The 25,759-nt window shown below is 40.8% G+C and overlaps 1 protein-coding gene across 2 annotated transcripts in view; it reads right to left on the bottom strand.

Moving 5' to 3' along the window:
* The window catches only part of FRAS1 (Fraser extracellular matrix complex subunit 1), a 534,238-nt gene that overhangs the window by 229,273 nt on the left and 279,206 nt on the right, over positions 1 to 25,759 (bottom strand). For both annotated transcript variants that reach the window (XM_070372561.1, XM_070372562.1), the window contains one exon: positions 24,729 to 24,905. In XM_070372561.1, the coding sequence (XP_070228662.1) occupies positions 24,729 to 24,905 (177 nt within the window). The remainder of the gene's footprint in view (positions 1 to 24,728; positions 24,906 to 25,759) is intronic.

The following is a 25,759-nucleotide window of genomic DNA, read 5'->3' as shown; positions in this document are numbered from 1 at the left end:
AGGAGAAAATCCTTTGGCTCCCACTTGATTTTGGAAATAAGCCCCACTGGACATCCCTATGGCAGACTTCAGAACTGCCTTCACTGGAAATGTTTAAGAACCAAATAGATAATGACCTAGTGAGTCATCCTGTGCCACTGAGGGAAAATGATACACTGGATGACCATCCTTTCCAAGTCTTTGGTCCTCTGTAATACTATTTTTCTGTAACTATTGGCATCTGTGTCTTTAAAACAAGCTCATGAAACTTCAATTCTGTGCTGCTTTTGGAAATGTCTACACTCTTTCAGTGACTTTTATGAGGGTCTATCATTTAATGGAAGATGATTCCGTAGCAGAAGTTCCAGTTTGAAGTCTAAGATCCTTCAAGGAAGACTAACTCCATTACAGGGCATATATGGAAGAGATTTGAGAGTAAGTTCTGTGAGTAATTTCCCCACTACATTTTTTAGAGAGTGGTTTTCCAGTTGATGGCTGAGTATATTTCTGAAAAAGCATAACGGAGCTGCTTAAGCACTAAAAGTTTTGGCATCAAAAGTGTCCTCAGATGGTTGTAAATTCCAGTCAACTTGACGCCAATAAAAGTTTTACCTAAAACAATGAAAACATACCAATTTTTTATTCATTCTATATTCTGTTCAAATTTCAGACAAAGGACACTACTATTTCTTTTTTTCCTTTTAAATAATATATGAAGTGGGCAGCATAAAATGTTTTCATATCATATAAAATTTCCTGGCTTTTCATGTCAAAACAATTTTTGAGGTGGATGTCTCTTGAATTATGATGTAAATATCAAAATCCTCAAGGATATGCAGAAGGAACACTGTGATGAGGGATGAAAGTTGAAATGAGGGAAGTCAAATAAAATTACTCTTCCCCTCTTCCTCATTCTTCTTTTCCTTCTTTCTTTCTGTTTTCTTTTGAAAGAACAAAAGGCATATTGCTATTTATTTACTTCATTTTCATGAATGGTTTACTTCACTTAGCATAATGTCGTTTAGGTTCATCAACATGGGAACATGTGTCAGAATTTTCTTCCTTTTTCAGGCTGAATAATATTTCATTGTATGTATGCATATTTACCACATTTTGGTAATCCATTCATTCATCCATGCACACTGAATTGCTCCCACTCTTAAGCTAGTGTGAATTATGCTGTTATGAAAAGGGGTACATTTCATACAACATAGAAATACCTCTTTGAGATCCCACTTTCAATTATTTTGGGCATACACCCAGAAGTGGAATTGCTGGATCAGATGGTAAAACGTGATTTACCCTACCTCCCCAACCCCCTGGGAATCCTTTAAGAGTAAAATGTACATCTTATCCATCTCTGTGATTCACACAATACCTGTCATAATCCCTGTCCCTGGCTTGTCACAAGTTCTCAGGAAATAAGTTTCTGCTGACTGAATGGAAGGGCAACTAGGAAGATGAGTGGGTGGGGTAGATTGATGGAAATGCTGGCAGCACACTGCTAGGTCTCCCTTCTCTTTGATCTTTTCTTTTCAGCCTCAGGCTGGTGAGTCCCAAATTTATGTGCACAGCTCTGACTTTAACCCTGAACTCTAATCACATAAATCTAACTGTCTAGGGAATGTCTCTACTTGGTGTTCCATTGCTACCACATATTCTTCATTATCCATTATCCATTAAGTATCCAAGCTTAACCCTTACCTGCTGCTGCTGCTGCTGCTAAGTCACTTCAGTCGTGTCCGACTCTGTGCGATCCCAGAGACGGCAGCCCACCAGGCTCCCCCATCCCAGGGATTCTCCAGGCAAGAACACTGGAGTGGGTTGCCATTTCCTTCTCCAATGCATGAAAGTGAAAAGTGACAGTGAAGTTGCTCAGTCGTGTCTGACTCTTATCGACCCTATGGACTGCAGCCTACCAGGCTCTTCTGTCCATGGGATTTTCCAGGCAAGAGTACTGGAGTGGGTTGCCATTGCCTTCTCTGAACCCTTACCTACTTAATGACTTAATGTAAATGATCACATCACATTCATTCCATCCAAACTGTACTCATGACCCGCCCACATCCTAACCGCCTACCTGGTCTTTTTCGTACAGTAGCCCCCCTTCATCGGACTAACTAACTAACTTCATCATGAACTAACTTATGTGACTGGACATGAAAAAACATGTTCACATCTTTGGCAGGTTGCAACTTGAATTTTGATGGTTCATTTGTAGGGGACTTCCTATATTTCCTGGCTTGCCTTTACCCCACCATTCACAAAGATACTCACGATGAGAAAGCTGGACTTCTACTTTTCCTCTCTATAATGCAGATGTGATACGTTGATTTCTATGTCTTAAATCTGCATCAAATCTATCCCAGTTTAATCATCCCTGCGACCCTTAATGTAGACCTTCAGTGTCACTCCTGATATGGATTGGTGTGGCAGCTTCCTAACTAGCCCCACTTAGTGTCTCCCCATTTATCTGCCATACTACTACCAGGGAGGTCCCTATAAAATGACATTGACCAAACTATTTCCCTACTTAAAATCTTTTCATGGTTCTCAAAAACCAACAGTGTCAACTCTTAAACACTGCACACACAGCCCTTCATGACATGACCCAACCCCACGTGTCCAGTATCAATCCCTACAATCCACCATTCGGACTTCACCCTGCAGGAAAACCAAATGCACAGTCCTTCTCCAAACACACCATGCCTTTACACTTGCTGTTTCCCGGGCAAAGAATGTCCTTTCTTACCTTCTTCCCTAATAAATTCCCATTAATCCTCAATAGCCTAATGATGGAGTTTTCCCTCTGCAAAATTTTCATCATCTCCTCTCCCCTCAGGAGCCAGTCTCTTATGTTGTGTTCTTTATATATCTTTTGCCGATTGCCACTACAACATGCATCCCGTTTTTTTAGTTACTTGTTCTGTGTCAGTCTCCCTTAGTTGATCACTCTTTCCTTTAGGCATGGTCTATATTTTTTTCATCTTTCTATCCCCAAAACCTAGCACATCCCTGCTATAAAAGCAAGAAGGAGAAAGAGAAGAAGACCGAACATCTCCAAAAGGCACGCATTTGTACAGCTTATGTCAGCACTCTAGGGACTACATTAAAGTGTTGCTTAATATAAATGCCAGGTATTTTATTCAATTAATTCAAGGGAATCCCAGCTTCATAAATAGCAACACACTCTTAAGCAGAACAGGCTGACTCCTGTGCATTTATTTCTTTAATTAAAGCTCTGTGCCTTAAGGCTTTTGGTGAATCTTAGGAACAACTAAATAGATAAAATACCACAATATGCTTTACTCCTTCTCATTCATCTAAAGCAAGTTATTTAATTAACCAAAATAATCAGTGAATTTCTCATTTAAAAAAGAAATTGGCACTCTGTAGGAGGCTCCTGAATTCACTCCTTTTGGCGGTCATGCTAATCTACGGTTACACATGGGCCAATTCCCTCTGAAAGAAGTCTGGAAACTAGCTGAGCGCCTCCTACACATTAAACGAATGAGAAAAAAAAAAAAAAAGGTAGGTATGCCGAGACACACTCCTGTCATAAATCCTACCCCTGGGACAGCAGCATATTGATACAATAAACAAGGGGGGAACTCACAGACACCCAGCTTCTCCCTGAGGATTGAAGGGCTTGAACCTAACATCTACTACCCAACTTTAAGACCTCCACCTGAGAAATGGTCCTCCAACCTCTAGCTCCAAAAGCCAACAGGGCTTGAATCCAGAAGACCTGTGAGATCAGAGCATCCAAATAGACAGTTCTTCACAGGCTCACTAGGAGTCATGGTACTTGTTCCCCCAGGGCTCCGTGTGAAGGCACCCATCAGAAATGTCCATCTCCTAGTCTTTTCCGGAAAGAGACACATGTCTATACATGTCAGGCTGCAGCCTGAGGGTCAGGCTTCTACTTTAATCCCCATATAGAGGCTGACTGCCCGCCATCCTCTCCAGAGACCTGGGAGGCGGGAGGACAGCGTGTTCATGTTCACCCTCCGCCCAGCTCCAGGTCACTCGTGTCTCCCTGGAATGCAGGTCTAGGGCCCTGGTTTTTTGACTACTGCCCAGAGAACATGGGCACTGGTGCCCTGACTCTGATGATCAGCAGGGCTCGAGTTCGCGGGCTCTGTGGAACTGTAGCAAACAGAGGGATGGTTGTTAACCAGTGACTCTACCCCGCTCCGCTCCCCCTGCCCAGAAACAATCACCTCCGAGACAGTCTCTGAAAGAGATCCACTTGGACATTTTAGAAGTTGCTGAAAGAGGGTTTGGCTCCAATCTCCCAGCATTCAGATGCTGACTAAGGTCCTTTGCATTAGGACAGAGACAGGGCGGGGCATACTCTCCACTGCTGGATGCCACTGAGAACACAGAGAGTAGCTTGGACAGTCACCGAAGTTTGAGAGACAACGGAGGACTAGATCTGGACTGAAGGATATGGTTCAGACAACAGACCGTGCATCCTAGGGGGTGGGGAGGGGTGTGAGGAGGGGAAACAAGGGAAGGTGGTCAAAAGGTACAGACTTCAGTTATAAGATAAACAAGTTCTGGGGAATCCAATGAACAGTGCGGCGCTAGAGTTAACAATTGCTCTGCCTGTGCGTGCTCACTCGTGTCTGACTCTTTGATGAACTGAGCAAAAATACTGGAGTGGGTTGCCATTTCCTCCTCCAGGGGATCTTCCCGACCCAGGGATCGAAACCACGTCTCCTTCGGCTCCCGCATGGGCAGGCAGATTCTTTACCACTGAACCACCTGGGAAGCCCTATAGTTAACAATACTATATGTATATTTGAAAGCTACTAAGACAGTAAATTATAGTTTTCATCACAGGAAAAAAAATTACAACTCTGTGAGGTGAAGGATGTCAAACTAAACTTATTGTGGTGATCACTTGGCAACATAAATATATATTAAATTATGATGTTGTACACCTTAATTGAATACAATGTTATATGTCACCACATTTCAATAAAACTGGAAAATAATTGATCCTGAATCTGTATTGATTTTGTGCAGTTTTGCCCCACTCAGGTGTAAGTTCTGCCTAAGGAGGCAATGCTGTCTCCAAGACTGACAAAGGAGGCTTGGAAAAGTTTAGTTACTAAAATTTCCCAGATGTCTCCCTGACCAAAGCTCTATGATAATTCTACTTCTAATGAATGATGGGGGATGGAAGGGGGCACTGGGATGTTTGTTATGTCTGTATTCTTTTTTGAAGAACAGTATTTCTACAGACATTATACATGAGAAGATATATAGGTAAAACTTGTTATTGCACTATGGAGTTCATTGTTAAAATAGAACTAGTAATTTCCTCAAAATTATATTATCTTAAGCCCTCTCACTAAACTGCATATAAATTTTTTTAAAAAATCCATGCTTAATTTGCCACAGAAAGTGAAAGTCACTCAGTTGTGTCTGACTCTTTGCGACTCTATGAACTATACAGTCCATGGAATTCTCCAGGCCAGAATACTGGAGTGGGTAGCCTTTCCCTTCTCCAGGGGATCTCCCCAACCCAGGTCTCCTTCAGTGCAGGCAGATTCTTTACCAGCTGAGCCACAAGGGAAGCCCAATTTGCCACAGAATTGGGCCAATTACGTGGCTGAGTTAATTATCCCAACCAAGTTCATACCCCATTGCTCCACCACAACCAAGTCGCTGACTTTGTGATTGGATGGGATCATTAAGAGAGGTGGCCTGGCCTGAAATTAAATTGTAAAGCTCTAGGATGAAAAGAAGGACAAGGGATCTAGGCTTGGAAAGAAGTAAATATTCCTTAGGTAACCATGTCCTCCATTAGAGCCCAGGATCTTCCCAATGCTAAATTATTCTTCAGTTGGTTCCTTCTAAGTCTCAGTTTCTTCATCTATAAAATGGGAGTAAATATACATTCACAGGATTTCCAATCAAATTCTTGGTTGTAAGGAATTTCATAAACTATAAAGTCATACATGTATGTGTGTATGTAAAAAACTGTAGGAATCTATGTCAAAAGATTAAAAGAGGTTATCTGAGAATAGAAGGGTTACAGGTAGAAATCATAGATAAAATAAAGGACATCTAGTTAAACTTGAACTTCAGATAAACAATGAAAAATATTTTAGAATATCTCAGGTAATATATGGACATCCTAAACATTTCATTCTTTATATGCTAAATATTTTTATATCTCAAGAAAATTATAGATACCAAGGGAACATTTCATGCAGAGATGGGCTCAATAAAGGACAGAAATGGTATGGATCTAACAGAAGAAGAAGATATTAAGAAAAGGTGGCAAGAATACACAGAAGAACTGTACAAAAAAGAGCTTCATGACCAAGATAATCGTGATGGTGTGATCACTGACCTAGAGCCAGACATCCTGGCATGTGAAGTCAAGTGGGCCTTAGGAAGCATCACTACAAACAAACTAGTGGAGGTGATGGAATTCCAGTTGAGCTATTTCAAATCCTGAAAGATGATGCTGTGAAAGTGCTGCACTCAATATGCCAGCAAATTTGGAAAACTCAGCAGTGGTCACAGGACTGGAAAAGGTCAGTTTTCATTCCAATCCCAAAGAAAGGCAATGCCAAAGAATGCTCAAACTACCACACAATTGCACTCATCTCACATACAATGGCACCCCACTCCAGTACTCTTGCCTGGAAAATCCCATGGACGGAGGAGCCTGGTAGGCTGCCATCCATGGGGTCGATAAGAGTCGGACACAACTGAGCAACTTCACTTTCACTTTTCACTTTCATGCATTGGAGAAGGAAATGGCAACCCGCTCCAGTGTTCTTGCCTGGACAATCCCAGGGAAGGGGGAGCCTGGTGGGCTGCCGTCTATGGGGTCCCCCAGAGTTGGACACAACTGAAGCGATTTTGCAGCAGCAGCACACACTAATAAAGTAATGCTCAACATTCTCCAAGCCAGGCTTCAGCAATACGTGAACTGTGAACTTCCAGATGTTCAAGCTGGTTTTACAAAAGGCAGAGGAACCAGAGACCAAATTGCCAACATCCACTGGATTATGGAAAAAGCAAGAGAGATCCAGAAAAACATCTATTTCTACTTTATTGACTATGCCAAAGCCTTTGACTGTGTGGATCACAATCAACTGTGGAAAATTCTGAAAGAGATGGGAATACCAGACCACCGGACCTGCCTCTTGAGAAACCTGTATGCAGGTCAGGAAGCAACAGTTAGAACTGGACATGGAACAACAGACTGGTTCTAAATAGGAAAAGGAGTACATCAAGGCTGTATATTGTCACCCTGTTTATTTAACTTTTATGCAGAGTACATCATGAGAAATGCTGGACTGGATGAAGCACAAGCTGGAATCAAGAGGGCTGGGAGAAACATCAATAACCTCAGATATGCAGATGACACCACCCTTATGGCAAAAGTGAAGAGGAACTAAAGAGCCTCTTGATGAAAGTGAAAGAGGAGAGTGAAAAAGTTGGCTTAAAGCTCAACATTCAGAAAACGAAGATCATGGCATCTGGTCCCATCACTTCATGGGAAATAGATGGGGAAACAGTGGAAACAGTGTCAGACTTTATTTTTGGGGGCTCCGAAATCACTGCAGATGGTGATTGCAGCCATGAAATTAAAAGATGCTTACTCCTCGGAAGGAAAGTTATGACCAACCTAGATAGCATATTCAAAAGCAGAGACATTACTTTGCCAGCAAAGGTCTGTCTAGTCAAGGCTATGGTTTTTCCAGTGGTCATGTATGGATGTGAGAGTTGGACTGTGAAGAAAGCTGATTGCTGAAGAATTGATGCTTTTAAACTGTGGTGTTGGAGAAGACTCTTTAGAGTCCCTTGGACTGCAAGGAGATCCAACCAGTCCATTCTGAAGGAGATCAGTCCTGGGTGTTCTTCGGAAGGAATGATGCTAAAGCTGAAACTCCAGTACTTTGGCCACCTCATGTGAAGGGTTGACTCATTGGAAAACACCCTGATGCTGGGAGGGATTGGGGGCAGGAGGAAAAGGGGACGACAGAGGATGAGATGGCTGGATGGCATCACCGGCTCAATGCACATGAGTTTGAGTGAACTCCGGGAGTTGGTGATGGACTGGGAGGCCTGGCATGCTGCAATTCATGGGGTTGCAAAGAGTCGGACACAACTGAGTGACTGAACTGAACTGAAATATTTTTATTTCTTAATTCTGTATTTTTTAATATAGTCCTCCTAATTACTCCTAATTAAGGTTTTTCCTTATGTGAAGAATAGATCATGAACCTAGGTAGACAGATTTTGAGCAAATAAAAGTGATCATATTTTTTTCTCCTTTGATGTTTTGATATGATAAATTACCTAATAGATATCTCAATATAAGCTAATCTATAAATTCTTAAAATAACCTCAATTCAATTTTATATATAGCTCTGAATTCAATTTGATATCTTTTTAATATTTTATCTAAAATTTGTAGTTTTTCTCTGTGTTTTGTTGTAACATTACATTACTGCTATGCTGGAAGAAAAAACAGTGTACTCTAAAACATCCTATCTTTTTCTATGCTCTAGTATTTTATATAAGATTTTTTTACATTATTTTTTGATGGTTTTAATAACTCACACATTAAATTAACTCTAGCACTCTTTTAGAGGAAGTTCTTTGTTAACCTTTTCAATTTTATGTATGACTTTTGATGTATTCATACTTTCCATGTCTTCTTGGACTGATTTTGACAATAAATCTTCTCCTTTAAAGTAATTTGATGGTGGCTTTCAAATTTTTCAGATTTTTTTAATCCCAAATCTTCACTTGCTAAATCTTGGTAACTCAGATATTTTTAACATTTTTGGTCTATACTTTTTTAAAAGTTTCAGTAATATGCAAAATGTGTGCAATGAAAATAAATAAAAATTGGGATTTTAAAATACTGCTGTCATTAGAAAGAAGTACACCAGTGATATGATAAAGTGATATTCTTCTTTAATTAATTGGATGATAAAGAATCTGCCTGCAATGCAGGACACTTGGGATCAGTCTCTGGGTTGGAAAGGTCCCCTGGAGAAGGGAAGGACAGCCCACTCCAGTATTCTTGCCTAAAGAATTCCATGGACACAGGAGCCTGGCAGGCTATATAGTCCATGGTGTTGCAAAGAGTTAGACATGACTGAGTTCACACAACTTTTTAATCAGAGGCTTGGCTTATTCAAACTATGGTCTATGGACCAGGAGCATCAGCCTCCCCTGGAACATGTTATAAACATGCAAGCTCAGACCCCACCCCAGACCTACTGAATCTGAGTCCACATTTTAACAAGATTGCCAAGAGATTCCTATGAGAAGTTCTACTCTACAAAGACCTCAACTAAAAGCTGAATCTTCAAAATAGTTGAATCCCTTAAAGAAAAATAAATAAGCCCTCAACAAGAATGAAGGAGAATCTGAAACTGAGCTGAGCAATCTGACCTGACCTTAGGAACACCTATAGGAGAGAGCCAAGGCCTCCTAGTAACAAAAGCCTCAGGTCCTTCCTTCCATCCATCCACCCTGAGCTGCCATGTTCAGCCACACAGCCTTCACAGACACTAAAGGACTTCAGGAGGCACCAATCACATAAATTACTGTGAGAATGGTGCCCCTGGAGTTGGGGAACAGAATGGTCCCTACCCAGCTCTACTCTTGAGAACTCATCTAGACTCGTAAGAGCTCCCAGAGGTATGGAAAGTTAGTGAGAAAGATGAACGAGAAAGTAAGGGATGGGCTTTTGATTTTGTTTTAGAAGGTTGGGGTTTTATGAAGTTGTTTTATTTGTGCAAAGGTGCTGATAGGTATTTCTTGGGGTTTTTGCTTGTTTTAGAAATCCTGCATTGTAGGCAGACGCTTTACCGTTTGAGCCACCAGGGAAGTCAGTATCTGTCAATGCTAGGGAACAATCAGTTAAACAGGAGAGATGAACTGTGGATAAAATCACTAAAACCCTTTTTAAACCTAACACTCAATTAATATTTAACTGTGCTCAGTAACTCAGTCACATCTGACTCTGTGCAACCCCACGGACTGTAGCCCACCAGGCTCCTCTGTCCATGGGATTTTCCAGGCAAGAATACTAGAGTGAGTTGCCATATCCCTCTCCAGGGTATCTTCAGGAAGGACTCAGGGATGGACTCTGCATCTCATGTCTCCTGCATTGGCAGGCAGATTCTTTACCACTAGTGCCACGAGGGAAGTCCTTAATATTTAACAGACATGTAAAATTTTGATTGACTACTAAAAAATGCCTCCAAACTATCTTCAAAAAATTGGTAACAGATTTTATTTTGAACCAGAAATTCCAGCCATGCTGAAAACATGGAGGCTGTGTGTGAAAGAAGTGTAAAGTCAAAGGTCTATCTGGTTAAGTACCCAAGTTCATTTCTGTGAGCCAAAAATGCAGGACAAATATATTCATGTGTCCATCCTCATCTTACCAAAGTGCGTCTGTTTTGAAGTCTATCTCAGAGCACCCGCTCTGTCTTCCCCATACGTTGCTGTGGGTTTCATAGTACCAACCAAGGGTATACTGTGGGCTTCACTGTTGCTGCTGCTATTTATATTTTATTTTCTGTTTCTCTCAAAATACATTCCATGAGAGCAGGAATTTCATCAGACTCATTGATGAGAGCACCCCAAGTGTTTGACAATACCTGGCACCCAGGGGACACTCAAAAAACATTTGTAGAATGAATGAATAAAAACAGACTCAGTTCAGTTCAGTTCAGTTGCTTAGTCATGTCTGACTCTTTGCAACCCCATGGACTGCAGCACACCAGGCTTCCCTGTCCATCACCAACTCATTCTCCATTGTCCCCTTCTCCTCCTGCCTTCCATCTTTCCCAGAATCAGGGTCTTTTCCAATGTAAAAAACAGACTGTCCTCCAGCTAATAAAAAACAATTTTCTCTTTGGTCACTCCTTGTTAATTATACATTTTACATCCTTCTATCACAGACTTGGATCTTAGTCAAATATCCTGAATAAATCTGCCTCATCCTCCAATAGATAATTCCTGGGTTTGTCAGGTAGCTCAGAGCAGAAACTTTTATAACAACTCCTGACAATATTCGGGCTCTAAGTAAATTGCTTCTCCCTCTAATGCATCTGCCTCTTGCTTTCATTAACTGCGGTAATAGTCTAATCACTCTTTGCTGCAGTCTCAAAGAAAGGCAGAGGGAGAGTTCCAGAAAGCAGTTGTTTTTTGCTTCTTTACAGCAAAGCACTTGAGATGAAAACGTCTGTAAAATCAACTCTCAGTGGCACACACTCAAGAACTCCAACCTTTTAAAATGTTCCTTATAGAGGAGAAGGAGTTTCGTGGGTGTGTGAGAAGGAGCACCTAAAGCAATCCCACAGGGCTCCCAGGCCTGAGTTCAGACACAAGGCTTCGGCAGAATCGAAAAAGGAACAGATTGTGGGAAGGCGGAAATGTTGCCAGAGATACCGGATGAGTGACAGGAAACACATCAATCAACACACTTAAACTCAAGTGAGCTTGGAAACAATTGGTGGCTGCGCTCAGTCTTCCAATGGAATCTTGGGCAACTCAATTAACCTCTTTCTCCCACATCCCCCTCACTACTATATTAAGCACAACAATCTACCTTGAGCAGAGAGGGCTCAGGATTTCATAATAAATGTGAGTAGAGAGCTCTATGTGTGATACCTCCCTCATAGTACTGTGTGAATTAGCATAAAGTCACAAGGCTACCCAGGCCTCTAGAGGTCAATCCAGCCCTTTCACATGGGACCGAAATTAAACCATTCCAGAGGGATTAGATTCCTTTGTAAAAGGTGTCTGTATAAAGGGATTCCAAGAACATTCCCCTCATCAAGGATGCTTTCTTTTTTTTTTTTTTTTCAAGTAAAATTTATTTTTTAAAGCATTAAGTAAAGGGCCTCCTGCCGGGGACCAGCCCCGGCTGATCCAGGGTATTCGAAGGAGAGACGGCGTAGGCGAAGATCAGGAAACAATTGCTTAATTAAATGTTAATTAAGGATATAAAGAGTAATAGAATGAGGATAGCTCAGTAAAATTCAGTGAAGAAAAGAGGCTGAAATAAGGATAGCTCAGTGAGGAAATTCAGTGGAGAAAAGAGGCTGAATAATTCAGCCAGAAGGTAAGAGAAAGAACGACATGGTGAGACCAAGTTTCGGTGAACAAGGCCCGCACTTTATTTTCCAAAGTAGTTTTTATACCTTAAGTTATGCATAGAGGATAATGGGGGAAGGGGTAGAGTCTTGCAGCAAACCAGGCTTTCTTCCTGCAAACTTATCATATGCAAAAGCTTAGGTGATTTGCATTATCTTCTGGCCCGGAGGCCTGTGAACATTTTAAGACCTTTTCTTCAGAAAACTTATTTTTCTCTAAAGGTGATTGGTCAGGAGCCACCCTCCAAAAGCATTAGATAAAGTTGCATTCCTACAGAGCAAAGGTGTGGTGGGCTATAACAAGAAAAAGAATTAACTCAAGGGTCCCAGGTTACAAACATTAAAGCTACTACTTACACCAACTATATTAATCAATACACTGCCAGGGACACAGCAGGCAAGGGATATGGAAACTTAGCAGCAAACATTGGCCCAACAAGTGAAAATCCCTTCACCAATACAATTTCTAATCAATCTTTTAACTATTCAAAAGAATCTGTGTTTACACAGTTTAGAACATCTCCTGCCTCTCACAGTTGGAAGGCTCTGAACAATCACATGAGGCCGGAAAAACCTATTCAGGCAGGCTAGAGGATTTCCAAAGGAGTTTGTAGGTTAAACACTGTCACACCCAGGAATTATTAACTGGAGCTGTAAGCTAACATTTTTCAGAGAGGTAGTGGGGGACAGCCCCCCGTAAAAGTCAGAGGTGTAGGTGAAAGCACAAAGCAGAAAGTAGGCAGACTCTGGTTTTGGGGGTAGATTGCTCGAGAATTTCCAGGGAGACTCCTGAGGCTTGATCCCGCCTTTGCGTATGCCAAGCCTCCTTCCTCATGACCTTTGCCAGAGGCGGAGCTCGCTCCCCGCAGCCTCCCTTGTGGCTCAAACAGTAAAGAATCTGCCTGCAATGCGGGATACCTGGGTTTGATCTCTGGGTCGGGAAAATCCCCTGGAGAAAGGCATGGCAACCCACTCCAGTATTCTTGCCTGGAGAATCCCACGGACAGAGGAGCCTGGCAGGCTACAATCCATGGGGTCACAAAGAGTCAGACACAACTGAGTGACTAACACAATTAAGTAGGAAGTTGAAAAGCACACCAATTAATTGTCTTTCATATTTAACTATTGAATAATAGAAGGAAAGCAATACTTTACTGGGTTACAGCTGAAAGTTGTACAAACTGACTCAAAATCACCATGAACTCACTTTCTCTTCGGTCATTTTAGTCTTTGGAATTACTCCTTCCTTAAATTGCTGTTTAAGGCTATGATTTAAATCCTTTAGTTTTTCTTCCTTCTAACAATAATATTAAAACAATGATGAGAACGATTTATGCAAGGACCACTATTTATAAAACTCTTGCATGTAGAGCTGTGGTTATACTGTCTAATCTTCCTGATAATCATATACAGTGTGACTATCAAGCCCATTTTTTAAAGTGAACTATAGTTGATTCACAATATTATGTTATTTTCAGATGTCCAACCCCATTTTATTTTATTTTTTTTTTTTTTTTTATTTTATTTTTAAACTTTACAATATTGTATTAGTTTTGCCAAATATCGAAATGAATCCGCCACAGGTATACCTGTGTTCCCCATCCTGAACCCTCCTCCCTCCTCCCTCCCCATACCCTCCCTCTGGGTCGCCCCAGTGCACCAGCCCCAAGCATCCAGTATCGTGCATTGAACCTGGACTGGCGACTCGTTTCATACATGATATTATACATGTTTCAATGCCCTTCTCCCAAATCTCCCCACCCTCTCCCTCTCCCACAGAGTCCATAAGACTGATCCATACATCAGTGTCTCTTTTGCTGTCTCGTACACAGGGTTATTGTTACCATCTTTCTAAATTCCATATATATGCGTTAGTATACTGTATTGGTGTTTTTCTTTCTGGCTTACTTCACTCTGTATAATAGGTTCCAGTTTCATCCATCTCATTAGAACTGATTCAAATGTATTTTTTTTAATGGCTGAGTAATACTCCATTGTGTATATGTACCACAGCTTTCTTATCCATTCATCTGCTGATGGGCATCTAGGTTGCTTCCATGTCCTGGCTATTATAAACAGTGCTCACGATGAACATTGGGGTACACATGTCTCTTTTCCTTCTGGTTTCCTCAGTGTGTATGCCCAGCAGTGGGATTGCTGGATCATAAGGCAGTTCTATTTCCAGTTTTTAAGGAATCTCCACACTGTTCTCCATAGTGGCTGTACTAGTTTGCATTTCCACCAACAGTGTAAGAGGGTTCCTTTTCTCCACACCCTCTCCAGCATTTATTGCTTGTAGACTTTTGGATCGCAGCCATTCTGACTGGTGTGAAATGGTACCTCATAGTGGTTTTGATTTGCATTTCTCTGATAATGAGTGATGTTGAGCATCTTTTCATGTGTTTGTTAGCCATCTGTATGTCTTCTTTGGAGAAATGTCTATTTAGTTCTTTGGCCCATTTTTTGATTGGGTCATTTATTTTTCTGGAGTTGAGCTGTAGGAGTTGCTTGTATATTTCTGAGATTAGTTGTTTGTCAGTTGCTTCATTTGCTACTGTTTTCTCCCATTCTGAAGACTGCCCTTTCACCTGGCTAATAGTTTCCTTTGTTGTGCAGAAGCTTTTAAGTTTAATTAGGTCCCATTTGTTTATTTTTGCTTTTATTTCCAATATTCTGGGAAGTGGGTCACAGAGGATCCAGCTGTGATGTATGTCGGAGAGTGTTTTGCCTATGTTCTCCTCTAGGAGTTTTATAGTTTCTGGTCTTACGTTGAGATCTTTAATCCATTTTGAGTTTATTTTTGTGTATGGTGTTAGAAAGTGTTCTAGTTTCATTCTTTTACAAGTGGTTGACCAGTTTTCCCAGCACCACTTGTTAAAGAGATTGTCTTTAATCCATTGTATATTCTTGCCTCCTTTGTCAAAGATAAGGTGTCCATATGTGCGTGGATTTATCTCTGGGCTTTCTATTATGTTCCATTAATCAATATTTCTGTCTTTGTGCCAGTACCATACTGTCTTGATAACTGTGGCTTTGTAGTAGAGCCTGAAGTCAGGTAGGTTAACTCCTCCAGTTCCATTCTTCTTTCTCAAGATAGCTTTGGCTATTCGAGGTTTTTTGTATTTCCATACAAATTGTGAAATTATTTGTTCTACCTCTGTGAAAAATACCGTTGGTAGCTTGATAGGGATTGCATTGAATCTATAAATTGCTTTGGGTAGTATACTCATTTTCACTATATTGATTCTTCCAATCCATGAACATGGTATATTTCTCCATCTATTAGTCTCCTCTTTGATTTCTTTCACCAGTGTTTTATAGTTTTCTATATATAGATCTTTAGTTTCTTTAGGTAGATATATTCCTAAGCATTTTATTCTTTCTGTTGCAATGGTGAATGGAATTCTTTCCTTAATTTCTCTTTCAGTTTTCTCATTATTAGTGTATAGGAATGCAAGGGATTTCTGTGTGTTGATTTTATATCCTGCAACTTTACTATAATCATTGATTAGTTCTGGTAATTTTCTGGTGGAGTCTTTAGGGTTTTCTATGTAGAGGATCATGTCATCTGCAAATAGTGAGAGTTTTACTTCTTTTCCAGTTTGGATTCCTTTTATTTCTTTTTCTGCTCTGATTGCTGTGGCTAAAACTTCCAAAACTATGTTGAATAGTAATGGAGAAAGTGGGCACCCTTGTCTTGTTCCTGACTTTAGAGGAAATGCTTTCAATTTTTCACCATTGAGGATAATGTTTGCTGTGCGTTTGTCATATATAGCTTTTATTATGTTGAGGTATGTTCCTTCTATTCCTGCTTTCTGGAGAGTTCTTATCATAAATGGATGTTGAATTTTGTCAAAGGCTTTCTCTGCATCTATTGAGATAATCATATGGTTTTTATTTTTCAATTTGTTAATGTGGTGTATTACACTGATTGATTTGCGGATATTGAAGAATCCTTGCATCCCTGGGATAAAGCCCACTTGGTCATGGTGTATGATCTTTTTAATGTGTTGTTGGATGCTGATTGCTAGAATTTTGTTAAGGATTTTTGCATCTATGTTCATCAGTGATATTGGCCTGTAGTTTTTTTGTGTGTGGCATCTGTCAGGTTTTGGTATTAGGGTGATGGTGGCCTCATAGAATGAGTTTGGAAGTTTACCTTCCTCTGCAATATTTTGGAAGAGTTTGAGCAGGATAGGTGTTAGCTCTTCTCTAAATTTTTGGTAGAATTCAGCTGTGAAGCCGTCTGGACCTGGGCTTTTGTGTGCTGGAAGATTTTTGATTACAGTTTCAATTTCCGTGCTTGTGATGGGTCTGTTAAGATTTTCTATTTCTTCCTGGTCGAGTTTTGGAAAGTTGTTCTTTTCTAAGAATTTGTCCATTTCTTCCACGTTGTCCATTTTATTGCCATATAATTGCTGATAGTAGTCTCTTATGATCCTTTGTATTTCTGTGTTGTCTGTTGTGATCTCTCCATTTTCATTTCTAATTTTATTGATTTGATTTTTCTCCCTTTGTTTCTTGATGAGTCTGGCTAATGGTTTGTCAATTTTATTTATCCTTTCAAAGAACCAGCTTTTGGCTTTGTTGATTTTTGCTATGGTCTCTTTTGTTTCTTTTGCATTTATTTCTGCTCTAATTTTTAAGATTTCTTTCCTTCTACTAACCCTGGGATTCTTCATTTCTTCCTTTTCTAGTTGCTTTAGGTGTAGAGTTAGGTTATTTATTTGACTTTTTTCTTGTTTCTTGAGGTATGCCTGTATTGCTATGAACTTTCCCCTTAGGACTGCTTTTAAAGTGTCCCACAGGTTTTGAGTTGTTGTGTTTTCATTTTCATTAGTTTCTATGCAAATTTTGATTTCTTTTTTGATTTCTTCTGTGATTTGTTGGTTATTCAGCAGCGTGTTGTTCAGCCTCCATATGTTGGCATTTTTAATAGTTTTTCTCCTGTAATTGAGATCTAATTTTACTGCATTGTGGTCAGAAAAGATGCTTGGAATGCTTTCTATTTTTTTGAATTTACCAAGGCTAGATTTATGGCCCAGGATGTGATCTATCCTGGAGAAGGTTCCATGTGCGCTTGAGAAAAAGGTGAAATTCATTGTTTTGGGATGAAATGTCCTATAGATATCAATTAGGTCTAACTGGTCTATTGTATCATTTAACGTTTGTGTTTCCTTTTAATTTTCTGTTTAGTTGATCTATCCATAGGTGTGAGTGGGGAATTAAAGTCTCCCACTATTATTGTGTTATTGTTAATTTCTCCTTTCATACTTGTTAGCATTTGTCTTACATATTGCGGCGCTCCCGTGTTGGGTGCATATATATTTATAATTGTTATAGCTTCTTCTTGGATTGATCCTTTGATCATTATGTAGTGACCATCTTTGTCTCTTTTCACAGCCTTTGTTTTAAAGTCTATTTTATCTGATATAAGTATTGCTACTCCTGCTTTCTTTTGGTCCCTATTTGCATGGAAAATCTTTTTCCAGCCCTTCACTTTCAGTCTGTATGTGTCCCCTGTTTTGAGGTGGGTCTCTTGTAGACAACATATGTAGGGGTCTTGTTTTTGTATCCATTCAGCCAGTCTTTGTCTTTTGGTTGGGGCATTCAACCCATTTACATTTAAGGTAATTACTGATAAGTATGATCCCGTTGCCATTTACTTTATTGTTTTGGGTTTGAGTTTATACACCGTTTTTGTGTTTCCTGTCTAGAGAATATCCTTTAGTATTTGTTGGAGAGCTGGTTTGGTGGTGCTGAATTCTCTCAGCTTTTGCTTGTCTGAGAAGCTTTTGATTTCTCCTTCATATTTGAATGAGATCCTTGCTGGGTACAATAACCTGGGCTGTAGGTTATTTTCTCTCATCATTTTAAGTATGTCTTGCCATTCCCTCCTGGCTTGAAGAGTTTCTATTGAAAGATCAGCTGTTATCCTTATGGGAATTCCCTTGTGTGTTATTTGTTGTTTTTCCCTTGCTGCTTTTACTATTTGTTCTTTGTGTTTGATCTTTGTTAATTTGATTAATATGTGTCTTGGGGTGTTTCGCCTTGGGTTTATCCTGTTTGGGACTCTCTGGGTTTCTTGGACTTGGGTGATTATTTCCTTCCCCATTTTAGGGAAGTTTTCAACTATCATCTGTTCAAGTATTTTCTCGTGGTCTTTCTTTTTGTCTTCTTCTTCTGGGACCCCTATGATTCGAATGTTGTAGCGTTTAATATTGTCCTGGAGGTCTCTGAGATTGTCCTCATTTCTTTTAATTCATTTTTCTTTTATCCTCTCTGATTCATTTATTTCTACCATTCTATCTTCTAATTCACTAATCCTATCTTCTGCCTCTGTTATTCTACTATCTTTTGCCTCCAGAGTGTTTTTAATTTCATTTATTGCATTATTCATTATATATTGACTCTTTTTTATTTCTTCTAGGTCCTTGTTAAACCTTTCTTGCATCTTCTCAATCTTTGTCTCCAAGCTATTTATCTGTGATTCCATTTTGATTTCAAGATTTTGGATCAATTTTACTATCATTATTCGGAATTCTTTATCAGGTAGATTCCCTATCTCTTCCACTTTTGTTTGGTTTGGTGGGCATTTATCCTGTTCCTTTATCTGCTGGGTATTCCTCTGTCTCTTCATCTTGTTTAAATTGCTGAGTTTGGGGTGTCCTTTCTGTATTCTGGCAGTTTGTGGAGTTCTCTTTATTGTGGCGTTTCCTCGCTCTGTGTGGGTTTGTACAGGTGGCTTGTCAAGATTTCTTGGTTAGGGAAGCTTGTGTCGGTGTTCTGGTGGGTGGAGCTGTATTTCTTCTCTCTGGAGTGCAATGAAATGTCCAGTAATGAGTTATGGGATGTCTATGGTTTTGGGGTGACTTTGGGCTGCCTGTATCTTGGAGCTCAGGGCTGTGTTCCTTGCTGCTGAAGAATTTGCTTGGTATGTCTTGCCCTGAAGCTTGTTTCACCCAGAGAGGTTTACAGCGTTATATGGAGAAGAGAAGAGTGAGGAGGGAGTTAGAGGTGACCCGAATGAGATGAGGTGGAATCAATAGAGGAGAGAGTGGGCTGTTCAGTAATCTCTTCCTTATGTGCACTCCACCACTGGACCGGTCAGAGTTGTTCACAGAGTTATATAGAGAAGAGAAGAAGGAGGAAGGTGGCAGAGGTGGCCAGGAGGATAAATGGGGGGAATGAAAAGGAGGGAGACAGATCCAGCCAGTAATCAGTTCCATAAGTGTTCTCTACCGTCTGGAACACACAGAAATTCACAGAGTTGGGTAGAGTAGAGAGGGGTTAGGGAGGAGACACAGGCGACCTGGTGGAGAAAAAGGAGAGTCCAAAGGGAGAGAGAGCAGTTAAGCCAGTAATCTCGCTCCCTAGTGAAAAATGGGTACTGAAGATTGGGTTCTTAAAGGTACAAAATTGGTAACAAATACATAAAAGCAAAAATTAAAAATCTAGAGTAGAGTTTGGAATTTTAAAAATACGATGTTAAAGAAAAGAAGAAGGAAAAGAAAGAGAGAAAAAACGAACAAACAAAAACAAACAAGGTCGTGAAAATTATAAAGAAAATATAGGTACAAAATTGATAACTAATACCAAAAAGCAAAAGTTAAAAATCTAGAGTAGAGTTTGGAATTTCAAAAATACAATGTTAAAAAAAGAAGAAGAAAAAGAGAGAGGAAAAAAAAAAACAAACAAGAACCAACAAAGTCGCATAAATTATAAAAAAAAACAGGTACAAAATTGATAACAAATACCAAAAAAGCATAAATTAAAAATCTAGAGTAGAGTTTGGAATTTCAGATATACAATGTTATTTAAAAGAAGAAGAGAAAAACAAACAGAGAAAAAGAAAAAAAAAAAAATAAAAAGGGTCACAGAAATTATTTAAAAAAAATATATATAGGTACAAAATTGATAACAAATACCAAAAAGCTAAAATTAAAAATCTAGAGTAGAGTTTGGAATTTCAAAAATACAATGTTAGAGAAAAGAAGGAAAAAAAAAAGGTCAAAAAATTATAAAAAAAAAAAAATATATGTATATATGAAGTTTGCTTTAAAAAAAAGGGTCTTTTTTTTGCAAAGTAATCGGTTATAAAAGTGGAAATTAAAGGAATAATAGAGGACTTAAATTTTTTTTTAATTAAAAAAAATTAAAAAAAAAAAGAAAGAAAGAATGATCGTACAAATAGTAAAAATATATCTAGGACTTTCTCCGGTTTTGTTGTGAGTATTGTGGGTTCAGTTCATTTTTGGCTAGTTCCTTGGTCTGACTTATATTTCTCAAGATCTATAGGCCCCTTCCTATGTAGTTGGTAGTAACCACAGGGTTTTAATCTATTGCCTGTAGCTTCCAAGGCGGTTCCCTCTGTTATAACTTCTTCTGTTTGCTGGTCTCTTCAGTGTCTGGTTTCTGCCCTGACACAAAGGGGACGGTGGAGGACACTTTTTTTTTTTTTTTTTTTTAGGCTCACTTGTTCAGTCCCACTGAGGGGAGGTGGGGAGGTAGGGAGGGATGCTGCAAACAAATAACACTGGTGTGTGCTCGCAGTGCCTCAGCCACATTGGGTCTGCCCCCTGTTCACGGCGCGTGTAGCCTCTCTGCCCACACTGCTCAGGCTCTAGGTTGCTCCGCCGGGAACCATCCATGGCCGGCCCTGGGCTGCCTGTACTTCCCAGGTCCAAGCCGCTCAGGTTCAGGCACTCGGGTAGTCCTCAGAGGCATAGACTCTCGGTTGGGCCTGCGTTTTGTGCCCTTCCCAGATCCGAGCAGCTCAGGTGATGAGGTGTTTGGCACGCGCAATTGCTGTGACTTGTCGCCTCCCTGCCGCTCGGTTATCTAGGTGTGCACCAGCACACCTTCTCAGGCAGATGTTGACCGTCCAGACCCCCAAGAAGTTTTAGTTAGCAAAGAAGCCTGCTTACAGTTTTGTAGATAATGTCTCTCTGGGGCAGCGATTGTCCCCTTCCGGCTCTGGCTGCCTATCACCAGAGGGGGATGGTCTGCCGCCGGTATCTCTGTTCAGTCCTTTGTTCCGTGCGCGGGCGTGGCGGTGTCATAGGTTAGGGCTGGCTTTTCGCGTGGTAGATATTCCACAGTCTGGTTTGCTAGCCCAAATTATTTCGCTCAGATAGCACTCGGGGTATTCAGGCCAGATTCTTGCGATGCAGCCCGCGCCGCGCCTCCCTGCCCAGCCCCACTTGCTAATGGCGGATGCAGGTGTCTGCACTGCTTCTCTGCTGGGGGAGTTAGCGTAGGGCTTGCAATGTGCGGGTTTTAATTGTTTATTTATTTTTCCTCCCTGTTATGTTGCCCTCTGTGCTTCCAAGGCTCAGCACAGATTCGGCAGTGAGAAGGTTTCCTGGTGTTTGGAAACTTCTCTCTTCTTAAGACTCCCTTTCCGGGATGGAACTCCGACCCTCCCTCTTTTGTCCCTTTTTTTGTCTTTTATATTTTTTCCTACCTCCTTTCGAAGACTTGGGTTGCTTTTCTGGGTGCCTGATGTCCTCTGCCGGCGTTCAGAAGTTGTTTTGTGGAATCTACTCAGCGTTTAAATGTTCTTTTGATGAATTTGTGGGGGGAGAAAGTGTTCTCCCCGTCCTACTCCTCCGCCATCTTAGCTCCTCCTTCCAAGGATGCTTTCTTAAACTTAGGTTGTCTCAACCCTGCAACACTGTAATTCTGTGAGTTTGCCCCTTGAGGGACCATATTAGAACAGCTTCTTGGTGAATAGCATGGATACTGGAGTCTGGCTGACTCAGGTTCCCACTGGACTCTACTTGGCGCCAGCTACTTGATACTGAGCAAGTTACAGCCTTAATTTCCTCCTGCCTGTTTTCCTCTAAAGTAGTTGTCCCACTGACCCCGTAAAGCTGGTATCAGGACCAAGTGAAAAAATAGAACAAGTAAGGTGCTTCTTACAGTGTCTGCATCAAGGCTGAGCACCAAATTCACAGGAATATTATTTTCGGGCTGAATAACCCTGGTTGCCTGCATTCGTGCTCTGTCGTGTCCTGTTCTTCATGATTCCATGGACTGTAGCCAGCCAGGCTCCTCTGTCCATGGGATTTTCCAGGAAAGAATACTGGAATAGGTTGCCATTTCCTCCTCCAGGGGGTCTTCCTGACCTAGAGATCGAACCTGCACCTCCTGTGTCTCCTGCATTGGCAGGCAGATTCTTTACCACTCTGCCACCTGAGATGCCCTGGTTACTCTAATTTTTATCGACAATTTATCTTTAAAAATGGTCATCATTTTTGTTTATTGCTTCTGATCCCTCTCTAAATCCCCTAATTTTCTTTTTCAATGAAGTGATCAAAATTGTAGAAAGAAACTAACCATGGTGAACAGCCTAGGCAAGTTTCTTCTTTGTTTACTTCACTTCTTCTTTAGGATCAGAAGTGAAGGCTGTGTGGTATGTGGCTTGGAAATGCATTGGGGCTCTTTTTCTACAATTAATTTTTATTGGGAGTATAGTTGCTTTGGCTTCCCAGGTGGCTCAGTGGTAAAGAATCCGCCTGCCAATGCAAGAGCTGTGGACTCGATCCCTCGTCTGGGAAGATCTCCTTGAGAAGAAAATGGCAATCCACTCTAGTATTCTTGCCTGGGAAATCCCATTCACAGAGGAATCTTGCAGGCTATCGTCCACATGGTCGCAAAAAGTCAGACACAATTTAGCGACTAAAACAATAACAAAATAGTTGCTTTAGAATGTTCTGATAGTTTCTATAGTATAGCAAAGTGAATCAGCTGTACATATACATATATCCCTTCTTTTTTATATTTCCATCCCATTTATTTCCCCATAGAGCATGAGTAGAGTTCCCTGAGCTACACAGTAGGCTCTCATCAGGTTATCTATTTTAAACAGGGTATCAGCAGTATATGTATGTCAATCGCAATCTCCCCATTCATCCCACTCCCTCCTTTACCTCTTGGTGTCTGTATGCTGAATCTAGAAAAATGGTATAAATGATCTTATTTGCAAAACAGAAAGAGAGGATTTGGAGCTCTTAGCAGCAAAGATTCCCATATTTTGTAAGTGGTTGTGGAAACAGTTGTGAGAGTTTAAGGAACCATGGGAAGTTTGCACAATGCATACATGGGTGGAAACCAGTGTTTGGGGGAATAGAGGCCCTCTCCCAATTTTAGACACCATGTAAACACCCTGTAGCCTGGTGCATCCCAGGGAGCAGGGGGTGACCCTTATAACGTCCCCGAATACCTGAGCACATGGACTGAGATTTACACCAAGTGATCATGAGGGCTTTACAAGTTACCAAGCACTTTCACGCTCTGCACCTCCTTTGATCCTGGCAGAAAGCGTGTGTGAAAGTCAATTATCCCTATTCTAATACTGCAGATGCGAAGGCTCTGAGAGCTTAAGTATCTGGCCTGGGGTATCTGTACTCCAATTCCACATACTTTCTACTATGCCATATCACTCACTGTGTCCAAAGCCTTTTAACCTAACCTTGAAATCCAGCATTTCCATGTGAGTATATATTCCAGTGTAACAGTGAAGCCATTTTAATAAGTGGGCTTGTCAAATACATCCCTGAATCTGCAGTATGCTTACAATTATGGTGCAAAAATAAAAATTCAAAGCTATGCACAGGGGAAAAAAAAAGACTCAGATATATTATAGCAAAATAAATGGCAATTGGGTTTAGGCAGGTAGATGGTAGAGAGATTATTTTTCTACTTTTTTCTGCATTCAAAATTCCCCTTAGTGAACATATGTTCATAATGAAAAATATAAGTAGTGGATTTTCCCCCCAAGTAGCCCAAGAGTCAAAAAATTCATCCAATAGCAAGGAAGGTTCTTGTAGGAGCAGAGAGGGGCCTCCCCTACCTCCTAAGAAATTGGGGCTTCCCTGGCTCAAATGGTAAAAAATCTATCTGCAGTGTAGGATACCTGGCTTCAATCCCTTGGTTGGGAAGATTCCCTGGAAAAGAGAATGACTATCCAGTCAAGTATTCTTGTCTGGGAAATCCCATGGACAGGGGAGTCTGGTGGGCTACGATCCATGGGGAAACAAAGCATCAGACACAGCTGAACCACTACACATGCATGCACCCCTTCATCTCATCTTCAGCCACTTATAGATGACCCAGCTCTGAGTCGCACCATTCAGAATGGCATCAATTCTCTGTGGGCAATACACCAAAGCAAGGGCAGGGATCACTTCTAAATTTTGACAGAAGTCCAGATTTTGTCCTGAAGAGATCAACTTATATTCAGAGTAGCAAATTAAAACAAATAAATAGAATTTTACAATGAGCTCCATGTCTGTCTCAGCTACTCATACTGTCTCTGAATGAATCCCCACCTGGAATTTCTGAGAGTGTGACTCTGAGGACAGTGGAGTAAAAGGAACTAACTCTTTAAGATCACCTGTTATTCACCAAAGGAAGGGGGATGTCAGTGGGACCATTCTCTCACATGTCAGTCTTCCATCGAGAAACACTCAGAAACTATTGTGGTGGGAAAACAAAGCACTTCTGGCTTGGGTCCCGCCTCACAGGATCCCTCAAGAGGTAAGTCTGGAAGCTACCTAAACATTTCCTTCAATCAGGCTTACTCACCTTCACACAGTCCAGTGATCTCCAAGTAAAACTGGGCTCTGCACCGGGACAGACACTCGCCTGAGGTGATGTTTGCGCCTGACAGCGGCTCAAACTGCAGTCCGTCCTCTGGCTTCCTGCACTGGGTGCAGTGGGAGTGTGCTGGACCCACACAGGTCAAGCAAGAGGTATGACAGGCTGCCAAGGGGAACAGAATGCAGGAGTCAGCCCGAGGATCAGATAAGCATTGCAACCGAGGGGAGTCCCTAAGGAAGTCCGATTCACTCAGAAAAGTTCACCAGATACAACCTTGCAGATAACTGTTTTTCCAGCATTCTCCATAAAGCCCAGGGGGATAATAACAATATCTGTGAGAGGCCAAATGAGGGTGATGCTAACTAGCCATGTCTCTCGGGTCCTAGAAGAGCTGCCAGGCTAGATCATGGAGGGAAGAAAAAAGCAAACTGGACAATATTGGCTTGGTTCTCCAGAGAGTCACATACAGAGGAGGATGATATAATCTCAGTTTTTCATGGAAGATTTTAAGAAGCATTCCTATAAAGGCTGTTACTCTATTATGTGCAAAACTGGTAGTTGTGTTACTGTCCATTACAGCATCCATCACCCACTACAGAGGGGTCCAGAAATTCTAACAAAATTCTGTTAGAATTTATATGAGGAAAGGCTGCTTTTCTAGACAAGGAAGAGGCCCTTTACAGCAGCAACAAACACTTGACAATCCATCATGGTTTCTGGTTTTCCTTGGCTGCTGGCGAGAATCAGAGCCAGAGTACTCAAAATCTCTCCTGCCCACACTCTGATATAATGGTTGCTCCCATCTTTTCAAAGATTCTCTAAATTGTCTTTTTCGGGATATTTATAGCAGCTGCCCTGTTTTAAATACTTTTTTTTTTTTCCCTTGTAACTATCCTTCACAACTTTTCCAAGGTGCCCTACGTATAAATAAACATAAATTAACTTCGCTTAATTAAAATGTTTGCTCCCAACGTTCCAGTTTCAAAACGCTCAAAGGAGATTGCCCTCCCTATGAG

Source organism: Bos mutus, chromosome 6 (genome assembly GCF_027580195.1).
Source record: "Bos mutus isolate GX-2022 chromosome 6, NWIPB_WYAK_1.1, whole genome shotgun sequence".
In the NCBI taxonomy this organism is placed as follows: Eukaryota; Metazoa; Chordata; class Mammalia; order Artiodactyla; family Bovidae; genus Bos; species Bos mutus.
Note: the sequence above shows the minus strand (reverse complement) of the source record. Positions and strands in the feature narration are given on the sequence as shown.